Source organism: Sarcophilus harrisii, chromosome 3 (assembly GCF_902635505.1).
Source record: "Sarcophilus harrisii chromosome 3, mSarHar1.11, whole genome shotgun sequence".
Taxonomy (NCBI): domain Eukaryota; kingdom Metazoa; phylum Chordata; class Mammalia; order Dasyuromorphia; family Dasyuridae; genus Sarcophilus; species Sarcophilus harrisii.
Window position 1 is genome coordinate 58,645,921 of NC_045428.1, and position 22,102 is coordinate 58,668,022.

The 22,102-nt window shown below is 37.5% G+C and overlaps 1 protein-coding gene across 2 annotated transcripts in view; it reads right to left on the minus strand.

The window, feature by feature from the left end:
• Positions 1-4,101: 4,101 nt before the first annotated feature.
• KCNE4 (potassium voltage-gated channel subfamily E regulatory subunit 4) overlaps positions 4,102-22,102 on the minus strand; it is a 73,695-nt gene continuing 55,694 nt past the window's right edge. Inside the window, exons 1-3 of one of the 2 annotated variants that reach the window (XM_023500813.2) lie at positions 9,682-9,781; positions 7,288-7,442; positions 4,102-6,966 (exon numbers count right to left, since the gene is read on the minus strand). In XM_023500813.2, the coding sequence (XP_023356581.1) occupies positions 6,434-6,946 (513 nt within the window). In that variant the 5' untranslated portion in view covers positions 6,947-6,966; positions 7,288-7,442; positions 9,682-9,781 and the 3' untranslated portion in view covers positions 4,102-6,433. Of the gene's footprint in view, positions 6,967-7,287; positions 7,443-9,681; positions 9,782-22,102 lie in introns of those variants that run through there. The other variant, XM_031957963.1, reaches the window with a different exon arrangement.

The following is a 22,102-nucleotide window of genomic DNA, read 5'->3' on the forward strand; positions in this document are numbered from 1 at the left end:
CTTTTAGCAAGATATTTATATGGTATTTTTACATTTTCAAAGCACTTATCATTATTAATCTCACTTGATCTCCCCAGATTTATTATTCTCTTTGTTTTATAGATTTAAAAATTGAGGTTTAAAGAAGTCGTGACTTACTGGATCATATGGGATAATGTATGTAAAGTGTTTTGCCAACCTTAAAACACAATCTTAATGGTAGCAACTATTAAGATTATTATCATATCATTAAACTATCATTATTATCACAGAGATAGTAGATTTTGAACCCAGCTCCTCCTAACTTCCTTCAAGGTCCACTCTAGTCACAGACTTTGATGCTGCCATCTGCCCAAGTCATTGAATGGCCCAAACGAACCAAGTTGTCAGATTCAGTGATTCATTGGGTGAAGCAGCCTTGGCTTGATATCTCCATGGTAACAGCTCATATCACTATTTAAATCCCAAAATGTCATTGTGTGGGAGGAAAGGGTTTGGTAATGGAGCAAGGAGAGATTTAACAGTTGTTTTTTCTTCTACTACTATCCCTTCTGCTTTGGCAAATGGTGACCTTTCCCTGATTATTTTGCCCCCTTGAGAAAGCTAACTGGCTATGGAAGGAGAGGATGTTTCTGTGGCTTACTTTTGCTTCCTCCTGGCTGGAGTGTACATTTTTTATGTCTGAAGTTGATTTTGTTTTCATTTAGCTTCATGCAATATTTAAAGATTCTTAGGATACTTTGCCATGAAATATTTTTTAAAATTATTATTAATATCTAACCTAATAAGGTAGGCCAATCTGGTAATCCCTTATTTCTGCTGGATCTATCCAGTGAAGCCTGCAAAACTGAGATTGCTCTAGCATCCCACTCCAAGTATGGAGCAGGGATGCTGATGAAACTAAGTTTTTATAGTCCTTATTAAATCAACTGCAGGTCCTGTTTTTCATTCCCTATCTCCATGCCATCATTCCCCAGTTCCCACCCTAATGCCCCTGCTAGAACCAGAGCTTGGAGTTGTAAAGCAGGGGGTGGCTATTACAAAGGGAAAACAAACCAAGAGATCTCTGCTCTCCCCAATCACAAAAAGATTGAGTTTTAAAACAGGGAGTTCCTGTTCAGCCTCATGACCCGAACCATGGCCTCTCTAGCCCAGTGGGCCTAGGCTGTAAGTCTTAGGATACAAAGCAAATGCATGTTCCATAAAAATCCAGGCATGGAAATTCTATTTTATGCTCAATGTACTCTATGTTCCACGGTATTTAAGGACAGAGCAGCATTTTGGAGAATGATAAATGATTTATTTCGGCTGCGGTCTGGATCGGTATGCCTGACCACGAGAGCCTCTAGAAAGCAGCTCTGCACTGAAGGAGGCCGCACGCTTTCCAGCTGAAGCCCAAAGCAAGCCAAGAGCTCTGATTCCTGGCTTGTCTTCCTTATTTCCCAGTAGTTTAAATCCCATGATTCTCTCCACGGAGGAGATCTTTTCTCTGTAGCATCTTTGCCTGGGTCTGACGTACAAAGGTGTAATTAGAACAGCATGGAGCAGAGAGAACATTCCACTTACCTCATCTTTAACATTTAAGCGTGTTTCAAATATGTTTCTAATATATTAGGTGCCGGGGGCCAAATTCTGCCTTTGGTTTTGTCAAAGCGTGAGTAGCTCTGCACAGCTTCAGTCCCCTGGGATAAAGGTTATGCTTTATGTGTGTGTGAGAGAGAGTGAGACAAAGGGGTGGGGTGGGAGGGGAGAGAGACAGAGACAGAGAAAGAAGGAGGGAGGGAAGGAAGGAAGGAAAGAAGGAGAGAGGGAAGGGGGGAGAAAGGGAGAGAGGCAGAGACAGAGAGAGGAAGAGAGAAGGAAGAAAGAGATTTTATGAATCTGTGGCAAATTATGCTCATGCATGTAGGTGGTCATTCAAAAAAACAAACTTGCCAAGAAAATGACCTATTATAGTCCATTAATATTTTAGGTAAACTGGAGTTTTTTCTTTTTTTTTTTTTTTTTTTTTTTTGTATTTTTCTTTTGTTTAAGGTGAAATTACCTTAACTAGTTTCCCTCAAATGATTCAATTGAAGGCAATTCAACAAGTAGTTAGGAGGGAGAGTGGTACAGTGGAATGGACACTGGATTTTCAGGGAAAGCATCCAGCTTCAAGTCCTAATTCTGCTATTCACCTGCTTGACCCTCTCTGGATTTCAGTTTTCCCCTTTATAAAATAAGGGATTTTTTTTCAACTAAATTTCCTTAGAGTGCGTCCTAGTTCTAAATCTATGACCTCTTCAAGTCCTTGTCAAGTACCAGGGATTGTGCTGAGGTGGAGAGAGATCCACAAAAGAAGAGATATTCATTCTGCTTTATAGAACTAAAGTGGAATAAACTGGAAAACCTTCATCTCTTTGGCTTTCTGGTCTTCCAATGAGTATCCTTGTTTTACCATTGAAACAAGAAGTTATTGGTAGATTTTTGTTCCTGTGGCATCTGTATAGCATTTGGGTTCAACCATATCATTGTCAGACTACTTTATAAGTAGACAGTTCTTTTCTTACCAGATAGAAATATGAATTTATGGGAAACATATGATAGGAAAAGTAAGGGGTACTTCCTACCAGCTTTTACTATGCAGAGATGACCAGAGAAGCACTTGCCTAGCCTTTAGAAGAAATCTTAAGTTTCCAGAATAACTTCTTGGGCATCCTAAAAACTGATAAGATCTCAGTCTACATCCAGTTCTGCCAAAGATACCCAAAGGGGAGGAGCCCACCCTCTGGGATGAAGGGTGAAAAGGAGTGAAGGGCAGAGATTACCTTTACCTTACCTCAGATTTCTGATCTCTTCTCCACACAGGTACCAAATAATTAAAGCACATACTTACCTTACCATATCACCTCTCCTGCTCATGAAGCTTCAGTGACTCCCTCTTGCTTTGGAATCAAACATAAATTTTTCTGTTGAACTTTTAAAGCCTTTTACAACTTGGTTCCAACCTTCTCCATTTGACTCTATGATTCAGTTCAACTGATCTGCTTTCCATTCCTCAGACATGATGCTCCATGACTTTAAACTGACTGTCTCTTATGTAGAGAATGCATTTCTTCTTTACCTATACATCTTGCTATTTCTAGTTTTCCTTCAGAGTTTAGCTAAAGTGCCACCTTCTGCATGAGATTTTTCTGGATCCTTCCATATATTTGTGCCTCTCCCCGTTACCTTTTAAATATACCTTGTATGTATATATATATATATATATATATATATATATATATATATACAGAAAGAGAGACAGAAACACAGAGAGAGAAGTTACAGAGCAGGCCTTAAAACCAGAAAGACCATCCTGCCTCTTTTACATATTGACTATGTGACCCTGGACAAGTAACTTAATTTCTTGGTGTATGAGGCAATTCTCTAAGACTTTACATTTCTGAGAAGATGGCAGCTTACATGGTAGTGGGAGATCCCCCATCTGATATTTTCCCATACAAATAAAATTCTAGATCTAATCCCAGTCCCTATATAAACATATTTTTCCCCTGAGGGAAAATATTTTTTTTTAAGGTCAGACACTGTTTTATTTTTGTCTTCATATCCCCAGAATACAGTAAGTTCTTAATTAGTCCTTGCTAATTGACTGATCAGGGATAGCCCATCCATCCCCATAGCCCCTGAATGGGATTGACTCTGAGCAGAGCTTCTTGGAAGCCTTGTGTGTCTCTCTCCATCAGCCCACACTGCTGCAGCCACAGTCACGGATAACATTGGCCAGACCAACACTCAGCCCAAACTCTTGCTCACAGCCAAATCTAAAACAACATCTTAGAGGCACTTGCATCTTGGGGCAAACTGAAAGCCAAATGGGGCAGCAGCCAAATGAGAAATAGGGAGGCCATCGAAAGAACTTTTGCAACTTGTTTTCCATCAAAAGCAAAGGATATTGAAGGATGGAAAAGCAGGCTCTTGTTCAGCCTGGCTAAGGGAGAGATGGGGTACATGGAAGAGGGGACTGTCTTTGGAAAGTGAATGAGACTCCTGAAGGAAGCCCGAGACCCTACTTTGCTTTTCTTGGACCTTGGGATTGAGCTAAAAAGGACAGAACAGAAAAAATTCATGGCTTCCAAGAAATAGGAGGAAAAAAATGTGTTTATTTAGTTAAATAAAAAAACTTTGTGAAAAATACAAACTGTTAAATACAAGAGACAATTCTATACAACTCGGTACAATCATAAGTATGTACACCGTGTTTGTTTCATAGGCACAGATAGACTTGCACCAAACCTCAGGGATGAAGCAAGTAATGGAAAATGTGACAACTCGCAAGTCTGTCGGTCTCAGTAAAGTTTCAGAATTCAAGTGATTCCAGGCAAGGGGCCAAACTTAACTTGGCTTCTTTCAAACTTAAACAGCCCCCTTTGGAGTAAATCTACTCTTTGCGTTTTAAGTGACCAAGAGGGCCCTTTTTTCCCCTCCCAAACATAAATTTCTTGTGTCTTTCTGACACAGCAGAGTGACGATCCAACTTTTCAGCTGTTAACCCTTGCACAGGGATACAGTGGCTGCAGCCTGTATCCCCCATCCCACTCCTAGCAGTCTCCTTCCTGTCATCCTTCCCTCCTTTTCTCATCCCCCCTCCCTCCTTTGCAGCTTTCTCGTTCCCGTTATTTTTCCTTCTTTCTTTATTCTATGTCTCACGTGTTCTCCCTTTCTTCTAGGCTCAGAACACCAGAAGGAAATGGTCACAAAGTTATTTTAACATAAGAATATGTGAAGACATTTAAGGAGCATTGCTGGACGCCATTCTTTTAAACTTCCAATTCCTTTTGCTTGAGGCACTGGCAGACTCATCCAAATATCAGTCTCACAGTTCTGTGCATACCCTATTTCCAGGGAATATCAGGACACTCTCCAGACCAAATGAATTGTCAACTCCTTAGATTCCTTCCTGGGAAAACCAAGTTCTCTCAGCACCAGGAGCCCTGGATCTCTATCTATTCCTTTATCCATAGAATCCATCCCCCCACCCCAACACTAACTAACTATGGGAAGAATATTTTGTACTCCCCAAAGCATCCCTCACCCCAGGCAGAGAAGTATTTATTGCAGAGCCTTAAAAATCTAAAGAAATCCTCCCCCATGTCTCTGGGGAGTAAGTATCATTATGAAACTCATTTGCCAAATGAGGACGCGAAGGCTTTGGGCCAATGCCCAGGACCACACAGCAAATGAGTGGTAGAACCAGGAACCAGAGGCCACGGGATTTGGCCCCCCATTCCCGTGCTCTCCGCGTGAGAATGCCCTTCCTGTTCCCAGCTACGTGATAAAGAACCACATTTAGAAGGCCCCTATTACGTCTGTCTTGCAAAGAGAGTTGGCTAGAAAGACAAGGGGTGTTGACAATAGTGCTCTGGCCTCCGTAGTGACAGCTAGGAGGACACATCAAGACCATTCCCCAACCACGCCGGCCAGCTGCAAAGGAAATTAAGGCTTCCTGGTTTCATGCTACCTTCCCAAAAGAAGCTGATCTCCCAAATCAAAGAGCCCAGCCAAGTGACATCAGAAAGTCAGAGATTACAGGTTAGGATCCAGATGGTAAATTATTGAAATGTTCTCAGAGGTTACAGATTAGGACCCAGATGGTAAACTGTTGAAATGGTCTCAAATGGTTTTAAGTACAGAAAGAGTTTTTACAGTAGATGTGATAGATCATCAGGTTCAGGTGATCAATTTTTCCACGGTCAAACTTGGCTTTGTCAAGTCTTTCATCCTAACCCTCCACAGCCTTTGCAAGAAGTCTGCCCTGGTCTGTAATGACAAGAAACCCAGAAGAGGTACTAAACAGTTAATCAGTGATCTAGGAGAACAAAGTTCTAGGGGCATTAGGGAATCAAAAGGAATCCCTGGTATTAAGCAAATTCTCTCCACTATTCCAAGAGGCTGGGTGGAGTCCTGGATTGGAGGCCAAACCCAACTTTTCCACTTACTACCTGTTTGATTTTAGACCAGTCACTTGAAGTTTTCTGAACCTCAGTTTCCTTTTCTACCAAAGAGAAACTTGGATTAATAACCTCCAGTGCTGAAGCTTTGGCCCTAGACATTGCATAGTACTCTGAGCAAAGGCAGTACCTTTTACAAGCATCCAGGGAAATAACAGAAACGTCATCATACCATGTTCTGAACAGGTACAATTAAAAACCCAGGTATGGCATTAAATATACAAATGGTGTCTCTTGGTGGGACTTTTTCAATGCCAAGTCCAGGTCCCGAGCACATCATTTGATTCCTTGATCCTGCCATCTCAGGTTGAGCCACTACCCTGGGACCCATGACAGGGGCCAGATATGAGTCTCTCTAAAGTGGTAGCTGCACTGGAGAAGTGGAATCGGATGCTGGGCATATCTCCTTCCTCGTGCTAAGTGTGCTGGCTAACAGGGCCACCTCTGGAGGTCACTGCAGAGTGCTAGGAATTCTGAGGGATGTTCTCCGAAGACCCCTCGCTGCTTTCATGGAGGGGTGTCTCTGAGGTCTCTCCTAGTTCATCATCAGGCACTTCCTCCTGGATGGTAAAATGCACATCAGGGGAGGATGACTCTGAGCTCACGCTGCCTGCTTCCATGGAGCAGATGGTGCACGACAGAGCCGGTCCCATGCTCTCCTGAAGCATGTTCAGCATCAAGGGCACCTGGGTTGACCTCAGCCCTGACACAATGGGCAGAGGCTTCATGGCTTCCCCCCAGAGCCTCTCTTCATCCTTGTAGAGCAGAAGCAGGTTAGATTTCTTCTCTCTTCTCTTAGACTTCATGTAGCCCAGCATGATTCCAATTAAGAAGATGCCATAGAAGGACATGACAACCAGAACGTAAAAGTACTCACTCCCACTCCCACCCACACTGGTGGAGGTCTGGGGCTCAGGCAGGGAGCTGGAGGTTTCAGGTAAGGAAGTGTTAGCCACTGCATCATCCATCTCGGACATCAAAGTTGAGCTTTCACAATCTGAATTTGACAGAGAAATCATGCAGATTAGTTCTTCCTAAAATCCTCAGATAATAAAAGGCTAAAAACAAGTTTTGCTGTTTTGCATAAAGAAGAGGGGTGAGGGAACCCTAGAAAGTACAATTTTAGTATAATGCATTTCTTTCAAAATGAGAAAAGACCATTTCAAGAGAATAAAACCTGCAGACTTGCAAAATTCATCTACCAGTGCTCTGTGTATCTTGCCAATGTTTCCTTAGATACATTTTTTAATGGAAAACTGTAACAATAATTTGTTAGGCATGCCTCCTCAAATATTTTTCCATGATAAATATTACTTACCCTAAGAGACAGGAAGGGAAAATCCAAATGAAATCCTTAATTCCTGTTAACACAAAGTCCAACAGAAATCTCCCTCTCCCAGATGTCTGAAGTACTGAAAGCTTTTTTGCTCCTGCAGCTGGGATATATATTCAAGAAATGTATTGTCACGTGTCCTGGAGGGAAAGTTTACAACAGAAGTTGGTCATTTTGGAGTGAACGGATGAACTCAGAAGTACTGCAGTTCAACTCATGAACTAGACAGCTGTGAAAAGAAAGACTTGGGAATCCGCATTTACTTCTTATTTCTGAACTGTGAGCCAAAGTTTTCAGGTGGCAATGAAAACAAAGCAGAGGGGTTAGGAGGAGTGGTGGGTGGAAGGAAGGAGAGTGAGAGAGAGACAGAGACAGAGAGAGAGAGAGAGACAGAGACATTCAAAGACAAAGAGACAGAGAAACAGACAGAGACAAAGAGATGAAGACAGAGAGATAGACAAACACACACAGAAAGAGAGACAGGCAGAGAAAGACAAGAAACAGGGAGACAGAGAGAAAGACAGAGACAGAGAAGTAGGAGGGAGAGAGAGAAAAAGGAAAAGAGAAAAGAGAAAAGAGAAAGAGAAAGAGAGAGGAGGAGGGAGGAAAGGAGAGAAAAAGAGGAGACACACAGACACAGAGACAGAGAAAGACAGACAAATAAATAAAGAGAGAGAGAGAGAGAGAGAGAGAGAGAGAGAGAGAGCGCGCTAGAGAGAGAGAGAAATACACAGAGAGAAGATAATTAAAGCTTTACACCAAGAATAGGGTTTAAAAAAAACTCTGTCCTCTGGAAGCATTTCACCAGATGTTTTTCACCCCACCTTTCCTTCTCACGCATGCTATAGATTATAATACATAACCCCTAAAATAAAGTTAACTCTTGAGAAATAATCACCATGTGTCAGTAATGCCATGTGAAAGGGCTCATAGCCACCTAAATACAGCAAAACTATGAGTTGGAGTCATCAAGGTTCAAGTTCACCCTTAACACTTACTAGGCACATGATCTTGGACATTAGATTTTTGCAGCTTCAAATTCCTATCAAATAAGAGTGTAACTGCTCCTCTTCAAAAACAAAGGATGAACAACAATAACGATAACAATTCTTGCTCTACCAACCTCACAGAGTTGTGAAAAGTATAGAGTTTTGTCAGCTGTCCCATCCTAATAAATGTGAGTTATCACAACTAGTTAGTGACTCAAATCTAGGTGTTTCCCAACTCTGGGGCCAGAGTTCTTTCCACCAGACCTCCCTGCCCAAATTCCTGTCATAAGAGTGATGATACATTAAGGTTTGCAGAGGACTTTTAAAAGCATCACATTGGAAACTCACAACTTTGAGAAGTAGGTGCTACTATTATTCCCGTTATACATATGAGCAAGAACAGAGAAAGTAAGTGATTTCCACAAGATCACAATCTAGGAAAAGTTAGTGGTAGAATCTGAACCCAATCCTTCATGACTTCAACTCCAAGATATCCACTACAGCAAACTGCCAGTAATCTAAAATGCCTATGATCTCATTGAAAAACTGAATTGTTTACTTGGCAGTGGGTATAGTGGGAAGAAGATTGTATGAAGAGTCAGGGAATTGGATCTTAACCCTGGTTTGGTCATTGACCAGTTAGGTGGTCTTGGAGAAGACACTCAGTTTCTCTGAAACAAGAAGTAGATAAGGCCTTAGATTTGGAGTCTCTGTGACTACAGGCAAGTTAATTAATGTCTCCATACCACAATTTTCTCACCTGTAACATAAGTGAATTGAACAAATTGACCTTTAGGGTCCTTTCCCATTCCTAATCCATGCTCCTATGATCATAATTTCCCAATCTGAAAAATGAAAGACTTGAGAGTAGTCTGATCCCAAATAGAAAACTTTATAATTTAAGACTTCTCATATTTTATGTTCTCCATTTCACCAGTGATTTTTCACCCCACTTCCCCTTTTTATAAGGGGATGCCTTGGGATATAATAAATATTGCCTAAAATAAACTTTTATTCTTAGAAAGACCTATAATTTCACAAATATAGATACTTCCTCCAACAGTACAAAGAGCAAGCCATCCATAATTCCTCATCCCCTGTGACTCTCATTCATGTCCTCCTATGACTTTCTACAGATCTCTTGACATTGAACATAATGGAAGATACAGGTCCTCCACTGGTTATCCCTCATGATTCCTACAAGACTGGTCCAGTTACAGAATGTTAGAGCTGGAAGAGGCCTCAGGCTATCCTAGCTCACTTTCCAAATGAGGAGACTGAGTTTATTACATCTTTTTCATGGACATAATAAGGCTCTCAGTTTAACCAAAATTCTATATTAAGGAAGAACATTGGTGTTGGGTTATATGTAGCTATATCCCACGCTTACCTGCCCCTCCAAAACCTCAAAGTGTACCAGATTGGAGTCAGAAAACATTAGTTCAAAGCCTGTCTCTGCCATGTACTTCCTGTGTTATTTGACTTCTCTGGACCTCAGTGTCCTTATCTGTAAAACAAGGGGGTTGTATTAGATGACCAATAGCCTTTTGGGTCAAAAGGAGGGAAGATGATTTTTAGTATGGGCATAATCCAGTAGCATCATTATTCACTTTCTAAGTCTCAGGAACTACAGACAAATGAAGAGGGAATTTAGTAATCTTTGATCTGAAGATTCTTCTATTCTGACTGGAAAATTTTTTAAAGTTCCAGAGTAGATAGGAAAATCCAAGTGATAAGGCTTAGTGCAGACAGATCTATTTAGACATATAGTCAATTCTCAATCGATAAAAGTTTGACTAGAGAAGATATTACTGTCTTACTCTTATGTTATAGTATCACACTCTGCTTAACTAAACTATGAAGTTTTTTCCCTACCCAAGTAGGATATTTCTTTGAGATGCAGTAGGAATTAGAAAAACTGACTTTGGAAGGAAGAGGATCAGGATTCAGATTCAGCCTCTGACACATACCAGCTGCGTAACTCTGAGCAAGTCTTTCAAGCCCTCCATTCTCTGAGCAGTTTTCTAAAACTATATATTACGAAGAAGGTGTCAGTCTTCTTTGTGAGAGGGAGTTCTTCATTGGGAAGATCCTTACAACAATGTAATCAGAGATCCTATCCCACCCCATCCTCAAAAAAGTAGGACATGTATCTGCCTAGAGGAGTAGGAAGGTGAGACATTAAAACTATTTGCTGCTTGACCATGGACACATCCTGGAAGAGAATACAGAGCACTTTATATAACAAGAAAACTGCTAAGTAAAATAGATGACTATTGATTAGAGAATGGCTGAATAAATTGTATGTGAATACAATACACAGAATATTATGGTACCTTAAGAGCCATCAAATAAAATCCCCTAAAACCAAGATTAAAGCTCTTTCTCCTTAGAGTTATCACACCCTTTCAAACATAATCCCAAATGAAGAGGTATCTCCTTTCTCCAAAAAGTTTCAATCAAGTTTGTTTCCACTTCTCCCTTACCTTTATTTCTTTTCTTAACCACCTTCAATCAGGAAATCAGTCATTTCTGATGTCTAATCTTTATATTTATTGATATATTTTCAGTTTCTGTCTATTCACCTCATCCCAAATATCTGGGTTTTAATTATATACTGATTGAGATATGCCAGAGCAGACGCCTAACTTATGGAAATGGCGAAATGAATAAATAGTGGAGAAAAGCTTTAGGAAAAGCAGATGAAGAGATGAAACTTAAAAAATCACTGAAATGAATAGGAATTGTTCAGGTTCCATTGTCAAGATAAATAGAGACAATAATAAAGTTGGAGAGATTGGATGCCCAAGACATTTGTAGTAATGGAATCAGAGAGGTATATCTTAGACTGATATTTTATGCTATATATCAAGATATGGTTAAAATGGGTACATGATTTACATCTGAAAGTTGACACCATAAGCAAATTAAGAGAGTATGAAATAGTTTCTCTTTCAGATTTATGGATGAGAGGAATTTAGAACCAAAGAAGATATAAAGAGCATCACAAAATATAAAATAATTTTATTATATAAAATTTAAATATTTTGCACAAACAAAACCAATGTGACCAAAATTATAAAGAAAAGTGAAAATCATAGAGGGAGGGAATTTTTGCAACAAGTATCTCTAATAAAAGGCATCATTTCTCAAATATATAGGGAACTTGAGTCAAATTTTAAAAAAAAATACAAGTCATTCCTCAATTAATAAATGGTCCAAGAATATAAACAGGTAGTTTTCAAACAAAGAAATCTAAGCTATCTATAGTCAAATGGGTGGAAAATGCTCTAAATCACTACTGATCAGAGAAATACAAATTAAAATATAAAACAATATATATCCTTTGATCTAGCAATACCATTGCTAGATTTATATTCCAAAAACATCCAAAAAAGTAGAAAGAACCCATTTGTACAAAAATATTTATAGTGGCTCTTTTTGTGGTGGCTAAAAATTGGAAATCAAAGAGATGCCCATCAATTGGGGAATGACTAGACAAGCTGTGGTAAATGATCTTAAGGGAATATCATTGTGCTATAAGAAATGACAAGCAGGATATTTCAGAAAAATCTGGAAATACTTGCAGGAATTGATGCATAGTGAAATAAACAGGAGCAGGAAAACGTACACAATAACAACGTGTTCAATGAATAATTGTGAATGGTTTAGCTATTCTCAGCAATGCAATGATCCAATTCAATTCCATAGGATTAATAATGAAGCACATTACCTGCTTCCAGAGAAAGAACTGATATTGATTGAATACAGATTGAAGCATGCTATTTTTCACTTTCTCTCATTGTTTCCTTTATTCAAGTATTCTTGTACAAAACGACTAATATGGAAATGTTTTACATAATTGCACAGCTATAACATATCTGATTGCTTACCATCTCAGAGTTAGGGATTGAGAGTTGGGAAAGAATAGAATTTGGAACTCAAAAGTTTAAATGAAAATGTTTAAAAATCGGGGTGGGGGAGGGGAAAATGTAGCATTGTTGCATAATTGGTAGTCTTAAGGGTTAAGAAAATCTGGGTTCAAGTGTCATCTCTGACCTGGAATACTAAGTGACTCACTGAACCTCTCTGTGTCCTCTATAAATTTGGTAAGCCTCTAAGTTTCTTATTAGGTACCAATTTACATTGATAGAATTTTCTTAGCAGAAGTTCCTTATAGCAATAAAATCATAGGCCCCAACGCTTTGGGGTTGTTGGGTTTTTTTTTTTTTGAGGGGGGGAGGCTGAGGCAGTTGGGGTTAAGTGACTTACCCAAGGTTACACAGCTAGGGAGTGTTAAGTGTCTGAGGCCAGATTTGAACTCAGATCTTCCTGACTTCAGAGCTGGTATTCTATCCACTACACCACCCTTGACTTTTTTTAAAATAGGAAAATGGATTATGAGGGGGCAGAGCCAAGATGGCGGAGAAGACACACGCGACTTTCTAAGCTCTTCTCTTACCCTCTTTATCAATATTATATCGAGCCTCAAAAATAGTCTTGACTGCTACATGTAAAGATAAGAAGTAGAACAACTCTACCGGGTCAAGAAAATCTGCAGTCTCGCCAAAAAAGGTTGGTTCCGGGGACAGGGGAGATCAAGGCGAGACAGGGAGAGAAACTTAGGTCTCGAGGAGAGTCTCAAACCGAGGGTGAAAGCAAGATCTCAGCATCTAAGTCAGAGCCCCAACCCGAATAATGGCTTTTCCTTGGGGTAGCTAGGATCCTGCACGGTAGGAGGACGAGTCTGGTAGCCTCCAATCTGCGGCAGTGGAGCTCGCTTGGGGCCAAGAGCTTCCAGGTCCGATTTTGATCAGGCAGAGACTCTGGCAGAGTTTGTGGCTGTCGCCTTCTGGCCAGTCTAATACTCACAGTCCCACAAGAGGCCCTGCCTGGGGCAGTGACACTTCACCACTTAGTCCTAGTCAGGCATCATATCCACCCAGCCCTACTAAGCCGCTTGATAGCTCCGCCAGTGCTGAATCCACTCCTGTTGGGGAAGGGAACCCACTCGAGCACTCCCATCACCTCGAGCCGAAATCGTTTATATCTCCCTGCTCTGCAGAGGAAGCTGGTAACCCTCTTGCCTAGAGACTCACCCTAAAGGCTTAAAACATGAATAAAAAGATGAAAAGAACGATCGACAGCTTCTATGCAGAAAAGAGCAGGTCAGCAAACCTGAAGAGACCTCAAACAGCAAAATGCATCAGACTGTCCTCCTTACATAATGTCCTCATAGAAGAGACCATTAAAAGTCTCAAAGAGAGTTAGAAGACAAATGGGGAAAGGAAAGAGAAGCTTACAAGAGAGAGCAACAACTTCCTGAAATAATACTGAAAAGTTAAAAATTCCCAGGAAGTGCAAATTGGTGAATTGAAAATAAAAATCACAGGAAAGTAAGAATTGTGAATTGAAAATAAAGAATCTACCTAGAAAGTAGGATCTGTGAATTGAAAAGAAAATATCCACTAAAAAAATTAGTGAAATGGAAAAAAATTCCACAGACCAAAACAATACATTCAAAACCCAATTGGACATATACAGAAAGAAGTAAAAAAGCTAATGAAGAAAATAATTTTAAAAATTAGAACTGAACAAATTGAAACTAATGATGCATTGAGACAAAGAATCAGTCAAGCAAAACCAAAAAAATGACAAACTGAAAACCATGAATTATCTACTGGCTAAAATGACAGACTTGAAAATAGATCTAGGAGAGATAATCTGAGGATTACTGGACCTCCGAAAACTATGATGAAAAAAGAGCCTAGATACTATTTTACAAGAAATCATCAAAGAGAACTGCCCAGATGGTAATAGAATCAGAAGGTAAAATAGGCATTGAAAGAATTCATCGAACACCTTCTGAAAGAAACCAAAATAAAAACCCAAGGAATATTGTGGCAAAAATTTCAGAACTATCAGATTAAGGAAAAATTTTAAAGCAGCCAAAAAAAACATTTAAATACCGAAAAGTTACAATAAGGATCACCCAAGATCTGGCTGCCTCTACATTAAAGGAAAGAAGGGCCTGGAATATGATATCTCAAAGGCACAAGAACTTGGGATGCAGCCAAGAATAAACTACCTAGTTAGCTGAGCATTTTCTTCCAGGGAAGAAGATGGACATTTAATGAAACAAATGAATTCCATTTGTTTCTGAAGAAAAACCAGAACTAAACAAAAATTTGATCTCCAAGAATAGAACCAAGAGATGCAGAAAAGGAAAAATAACTCTTGAGAATTGTATTTCTGGGATATACAAAAAGAATACATGTATAATTTGATTGTACTGATATAACATAAAAAAGGGAAGTAGATATGGAAAAGGGATGATGGCAGAATAAGGTGGAAGGAGGGATAAAAAGAGGGAAACCACATCCCACAAAGAGGCTAAGGAAACTTATCATATCTGAGGGAATTAGAGAGGGGAGGAACATTAGTGAATCTTACCTCACTCTAGAGTTGGCTCAAAGGAAAAATAATTGACATTTGTTTTAGAGAAATTCTTACTATTAAAACGGGAGAGGAAAAGGAAAAGAAAAGAGTAATAAGGGAAGGAAGGGGGAAAGACCTCAAAGGGGGGGAGAGGGAGGGATTATAAAGAGGATAAGTATCGTGGATACAAGAGGGGTACATAAGTTTAAGGGGAAAGAGGGTTGGGGAGGCAAGAATAAGAAAGCACAATCTGGGGTTATTAGGATGGCAGGAAATACAGATTTAGTAATTCTAACCGTAAATGTGAATGGGATGAACTCCCCATAAAGAGGAGGCAGATAGCAGACTGGATCAAAAGTCAGAACCCTACAATATGTTGTTTACAAGAAACACATTTAAAGCAGGGGATACATATAGAGTAAAGGTAAAAGGCTGGAGCAAAATCTATTATGCTTCAGGTGAAGTCAAAAAGCAGGGTAGCCATCCTATCTCAGATCAAGCAAAAGTAAAATTGATCTAATTAAAAGAGATAAGGAAGGAAACTACATCCTGCTAAAGGGTAGCATAAACAACTAAGCAATATCAATATTAAACATATATGCACCAAGTGGTATGGCACTCAGCTTCCTAAAGGAGAAGTTAAGAGAGTTGCAAGAAGAAATAGACAACAAAACTGTAATAGTAGGAGATCTCAACCTTCACTCAGAATTAGACAAATCAAACCACAAAACAAATAAGAAAGAAAATTAAAGAAGTAAACAGAATATTGAAAAATTAGGTATTTGGATCTTTGGAGAAATTGAATGAGATAGAAGGGAATATACTTTCTTCTAGCAGTTCATGAAACCTATTCAAAATTGACCATATATTAGGACATAAAGACTAAATTAAATGCAAGAAAGCAGAAATAGTAAATGCTTTCTTTCAGATCATGATGCAATAAAAACTACATTCAACAAAAAATTAGGGGAAATAGACCAAAAGTAATTGAAACTAAACAATCTCATCTTAAAGAATGATTGGGTGAAGCAGCAAATTATAGATACAATTAATAATTTACCTAAGATAATGACAATGATGAGACATCATACCAAAATTTGTGGATGCAGCCAAAGGGTAATAAGAGGGAATTTATATCCTTAGAGGCTTACTTGAATAAACAGAGAAAGAAAAGATTAATGAATTGGGCTTGCAAACTAAAAAAAACTAAAAAGACCAAATTAAAAACCCCAATCAAATACTAAATTGGAAATTCTAAAATTAAAAGGAGAAATTAAAATATTGAAAGTAAAAAATCTATTGAACTAATTAATAAAACTAAGAGTTGGTTCTATGAAAAGCCAATAAAATAGATAAGCCTTTGGTAAATCTGATTAGAAAAAGGAGGGAGGAAAATGAAATTAGTAGTCTTAAAAATGAAAAGGGAGAACTCTTCCACCAAGGAAGAGGAAATTAGAGAAATAATAAGGAGTTATTTTGCTCAACTTATGCCAATACATTTGATAACCTAGTGAAATGGATGACTACCTCCAAAAAATATAGACTTCCAGATTAACAGAGGAGGAAGTAATTGTTGAATAGTCCCATTTCAGAAAAGAAATAGAACAGGCAATTAAACAACTCCCTAAGAAAAAAACTCCCAGGACCAGATGGATTTAATGTGAATTTACCAAACATTTAAAGAACAATTGGCCCCAATGCTATATAAAATTATTTGATAAAATAGGGAATGAAGGAGTCCTACCAAATTCCTTCTATGACACAGACATGGTACTGATACCTAAACCAGGTAGGCTGAAAACAGAGAAAGAAAATTATAGACCAATCTCCCTAATGAATATTGATGCTAAAATCTTAAATAAGATATTAGCAAAAAGACTACAGAAAATCATCTCCAAGATAATACACTATGATCAAGTAGGATTTATACCAGGAATGCAGGGCTGATTCAATATTAGGAAAACTATCAATATAAATTGGCCATTAATAACCAAATTAACAAAACCATATGATCATCTCAATAGATGCAGAAAAAGCATTTGATAAAATCCAACATCCATTCCTTTTAAAAACACTTGAGAGTATAGAATAAATGGACTTTTCCTTAAACTAATCAGCAGCATCTATTTAAAACCATCAGTAAGCATCATATGTAATGGAGACAAACTGCAACCATTCCCAATAAGATCTGAGTGAAACAAGGTTGCCACTATCACAAGCATTTATTTAATATTGTATTAGAAACGCTAGCTATACCAATAAGAGCTGAGAAAGAGATTAAAGGAATAAGAATAGGCAATGAGGAAGCCAAATTATCACTCTTTGCCGATGACATGATGGTATATCTAGAGAACCCCAGAGATTCTTGCTAAAAGTTATTAGAAATAATCCACAACTTTAGCAAAGTTGCTGTTATAAAATAAACCCACATAAGTCATCAGCATTCTTATATATCACTAACAAAATCCAACAGTCAGAGTTACAAAGAGAAATTCCATTTAAAGTAACTACTGATAATATAAAATATTTAGGAATCTATCTGCCAAGGAAAATCAGAAACTTTATGAGCAAAATTATAGACCACTTTCACACAAATTAAGTCTGATCTAACCAATTGAAAATATTAAATGCTCTTGCATAGGCGCAGCAAATATAATAAAGATGACATATTACCTAAACTAATCTATTTATTTAAAGCTATACCAATCAGACTCCCAAAACTATTTTAATGACCTAGAAAAATAACAACAAAGTTCATATGGAAAACAAAAGGTCAAGAATTTCAAGGAATTAATGAAAAAAAAAATCAAATGATGGTGGCTTAGATGTACCAGATCTAAAACTATACTATAGAGCAGCAGTTACCAAAACTATTTGGTATTGGCTAAGGAATAGATTGGTTGATCAGTGGAATAGATTAGGTTCAAGTGATAAACAGTCAACAACATAGCAACCTAGTCTTTGACAAACCCAAAGATCCCAGCTTTTGGGATAAGAACTTACTGTTTGATAAAAATTGCTGGGAAAATTGGAAACTAATATGGCAGAAACTAGGCATTGATCCATACTTACGCATACACCAAGATATAGTCAAATGGGTTCATGACCTAGGCATAAAGAATGAAATTATTAATAAATTAGAGGAACATAGGATAGTTTACCTCTCAGACCTGTGAAGGGAAGGTTTTATGACCAAAGCAGAACTAGAGATCATTACTGATCACAAAATAGAAAATTTCGATTATACCTAAACTGAAAAGTTTTGTACAAACAAAACTAATGCAGACAAGATTAGAAGGAAGCAATAAACTGGGAAAATATTTTCAGTCAAAGGTTCTGATAAAGGCCTCATTTCCAAATATATAGAGAATTAACTCTAATTTATAAAAATCAAGCCATTCTCCAATTGAAAAATGGTCAAAGGATATGAACAGACAATTCTCAGATGAAGAAATTGAAACTATTTCTAGTCATATGAAAAGATGCTCCAAGTCATTATTAATCAGAGAAATGCAAATTAAGACAACTCTAAGATACACCTACACCTGTCAGATTGGCTAAGATGACAGGAAAAATAATGATGATTGTTGAGGGATGTGGGAAAACTGGGACACTGATTCATTGTTGGTGGAGTTGTGAACGAACGGAGAGTAGTTTGGAACTATGCTCAAAAAGTTATCAAACTGTGCATACCCTTTGATCCAGCAGTGTTACTACTGGGATTATATCCCAAAGAGATTATAAAGAAGGAAAGGGACCTGTATGTGCACGAATGTTTGTGGCAGCCCTTTGTAGTGGCTAGAAACTGGAAACTGAATGGATGTCCATCAGTTGGAGAATGGCTGAATAAATTGTGGTATATGAAGATTATGGAATATTACTGTCTGTAAGAAATGACCAACAGGATGATTTCAGAAAGGCCTGAGAGACTTACACGAACTGATGCTGAGTGAAATGAGCAGGACCAGGAGATCATTATATACTTCAATAACAATACTAGATGATGACCAGTTCTGATGGATCAGGCCATCCTCAGCAACAGATCAACCAAATCATTTCTAATGGAGCAGTAATGAACTGAACCAGCTATACCCAGAAAAAGAACTCTGGGAGATGACTAAAACCATTACATTGAATTCAACCTATATTTATGCACACCTGCATTTTTGATTTCCTTCACAAGCTAATTGTACAATAATTCAGAGTCTGATTCTTTGTACAGCAAAATAATGTTTTGGTCATGTATACTTATTATGTATCTAAGTTATATTTTAATATATTTAACATCTACTGGTCATCCTGCCATTTAGGGGAGGGGGTGGGGGGTAAGAGGTGAAAAATTGGAACAAGAGGTTTGGCAATTGTTAATGCTGTAAAGTTACCCATGTATATATCCTGTAAATAAAAGGCTATTAAATTTAAATAAATAAATAAATAAATAAATAAAATAGGAAAATGAAGATTACTTGAATATCAAACATACGTCTAATGTAATGTTAACTTCAGTATGACATCAACATAGTATAATACATTTATAGGACTATCAAAGCACCCGGAGACATATTACAACTCTATTTCTATAGTAAATAATAATGATCATAACTACTTAACAATTTTATCATTTCACTTCACAAATTTAAAAAGCTCCTATTTTCTTACCCTTACCCACATATTTTTTTAAAATGTTCTATCAATTAAGATGATTCTGCTCATTATACTAATTAAGGGCATCATTTCTGAATGGAAATTTAGGTATATTAAAGGGAAAATGGTACCCAAATACCTATTTTTGTATAGACTAAGTGTGAAAGTAAGCTTTTGTGCAATTCAAATTTGTGCAATGCATTGACTAAGTGAGAATTCAAGTTGATGTCTCCAAGTAGAACTATTTATAAGCTAATACAAAAATATATTCACTCTTTTAATAGTACTCAATATATTTGAAAATCCAAGTGTACTATTAAAGGTATTATCTATTTAAGAACATAAGTCTAGTCATTATATCTAAATACATTTTTAATTGTAAAGAAAAAAATTCCATTCATGAGTGTCCAGATAGCTAGAAAAATGCTTTTGATTGATGGTATTTAATTTCTTCCATCTCTTTTTCAGAAATTTCCTTCAGATGATGCAAAACCATTAAAGCCTACTGCATGCTCAAGCCTCTATTTTAATTCCAATAACCCATGTAAAATACTGGATTATCAATCACTGTTGCACTCTACACATCTAGTCATATTGTTTACCAGAAGGACTGGAGAACAATATTCTGAACACTATCTTTAATGCTGATTAGTCAGGAAAATTTCCATGAGACTTTTGTAAAACAATGACTAAAAATATGAATGTTTCCCTGTCCATATCTAGATAACAAGGAAGAATTATTGTTTTAAAAGCTTTAGAATTACGTTCATATGAGACTGTCTCTCTGATCCATTAGATTCAACATATTTGAAAGTACTTTGAAAAATGCAAGAAAGGGGCAATTAGGTGGCACATATAAGCCAGTGACTCTGGAGATAGGAGGTCCTGAGCTCAAATTCAACCTCAGATCTTTATCAGCTGTGTGACCTTGGGCAAGTCACTCAAACCTAATTGCCAAGTGAAAACTTATGGTTTTATGAAAGGAAGAATATATAATAAGTTCAAAAAAGAAAAGAAGAAAAATACAAGAAAACATGAAGAATCTTTAATTTTGTCATTGTGGGGAAATTCCTCCACCAACATAGATTACAACTTGTCTATAATTCATTAGATAAGTCATAGGAAATTGTCTGAGACATATAGTTTCCATGATTTGGCCAAGGTCATACAGTTGGTCAGGATTTGAATCCGGGTCTTTTTTTTATTCCAGCCCCAGCATTCTATCCAACATATGTACAGCATAACTGAAAACTGTGAGACATTAGGCAAAGGTTATTGTGGAATACAGATATTTATTATATTATTGTTTAGTCTATAATGAAAAGCAATGGGAAGTAATGGGAGGCAATGAGAATTAGAACCCAGGAAGACCCATGTTCATGTCCAGCCTGTGACATATTTCTAGCTGTCTATAGTTGTGAATTAACCTCTTAATGTTCTAGACAACTCAAAGTGGCAATGAATGGACTGACATATTGAAAGAGGGAGTTTCCTCATGAGGCAGTCACCCTGTTATTCTTATTATATTATCTGCCTTGGTTTTCTGCATGCGTATTACTGCCATTCAACAATTTTTTCTTAATCTATGAAGGCATACATAAGCACAGCACAACTCCCTCAGATTATTGCCTTCTTTCTCATTGCATTATTGTGAAGAACAAAATCACGTCTTAAAGGAGGGATAGGGACCCACATGTGCAACTCTTTTTGTAGTGGCAAGGAACTGGAAACTGAGTAGATGCCTGTTAGTTGGAGAATAGCTGAATAAGTTCTGGTATACAAATATTATAGAATATTACTGTTTTGTAAGAAATGGTCAGCAGGAGGATTTCAGAGAGGCTGGAGAAACTTACATGAACTGATGCTAAGTGAAATGAGCAGAACCAGGAGATCATTATACATGGCAACAACAAGATTATATGATGATCAGTTCTAATGGATATGACTCTTTTCAACAATGAGGTGATTCAAGCCAGTTCCAATAGACTTCTGATGGAGAGAGCCATCTGCAACCAGAGAGAAGACTGTGGGAATTGATCATGGTTCATAACATAGCATTTTCACTCTTTTTTGTTGTTGTTGTTTGCTTGCATTTTATTTTCTTTCTCATTTTTTCCCTTTTTGATTTGATTTTTCTTGTGCAGCAAGATAATTATATAACTATGTATGTATATATTGGATTTAACATATTTTATTATGTTTAACATATATTGAATTACTTGCCATGTAGGGGAGGGGGTGGGGAAAGGGGATGGAAATTGGAACACAAGGTTTTGCTAGGGTTAATGTTGAAAAATTATCCATGCATATCTTTTCAAAATTAAAAAGCTTTAATAAAAATTTTAAAAAATAAATCACAGCAGATACTTCTGCACATTGACTGGAATATTAGAGAACCAGAGACTATTTCCAGAAACTTCTCTGGGGTAAGAATATAATTTGTTCTCAGTATTTAGCCCCTTCTTATAAGTGTTTAGAATAAGTCCATGAATAGATAATGGTATTTAATAAATATTTTTGATAATTAAAAAAACAGAGGCACATCATGGAGACAATGGAACAAATAGGAGTATTAGAGTCAGAGGACATGGGTTGGCTCTCAGAGCTGTCACTTATTATTTATTACTTTTGTAAGCTTAACCAAGTCACTTAAATTCACTGACCTCCACCTTCATTTCCTTCTCTATAAAATTAAGGGGTCAGATTAAATGAAAGTCCCTTCCAACTGA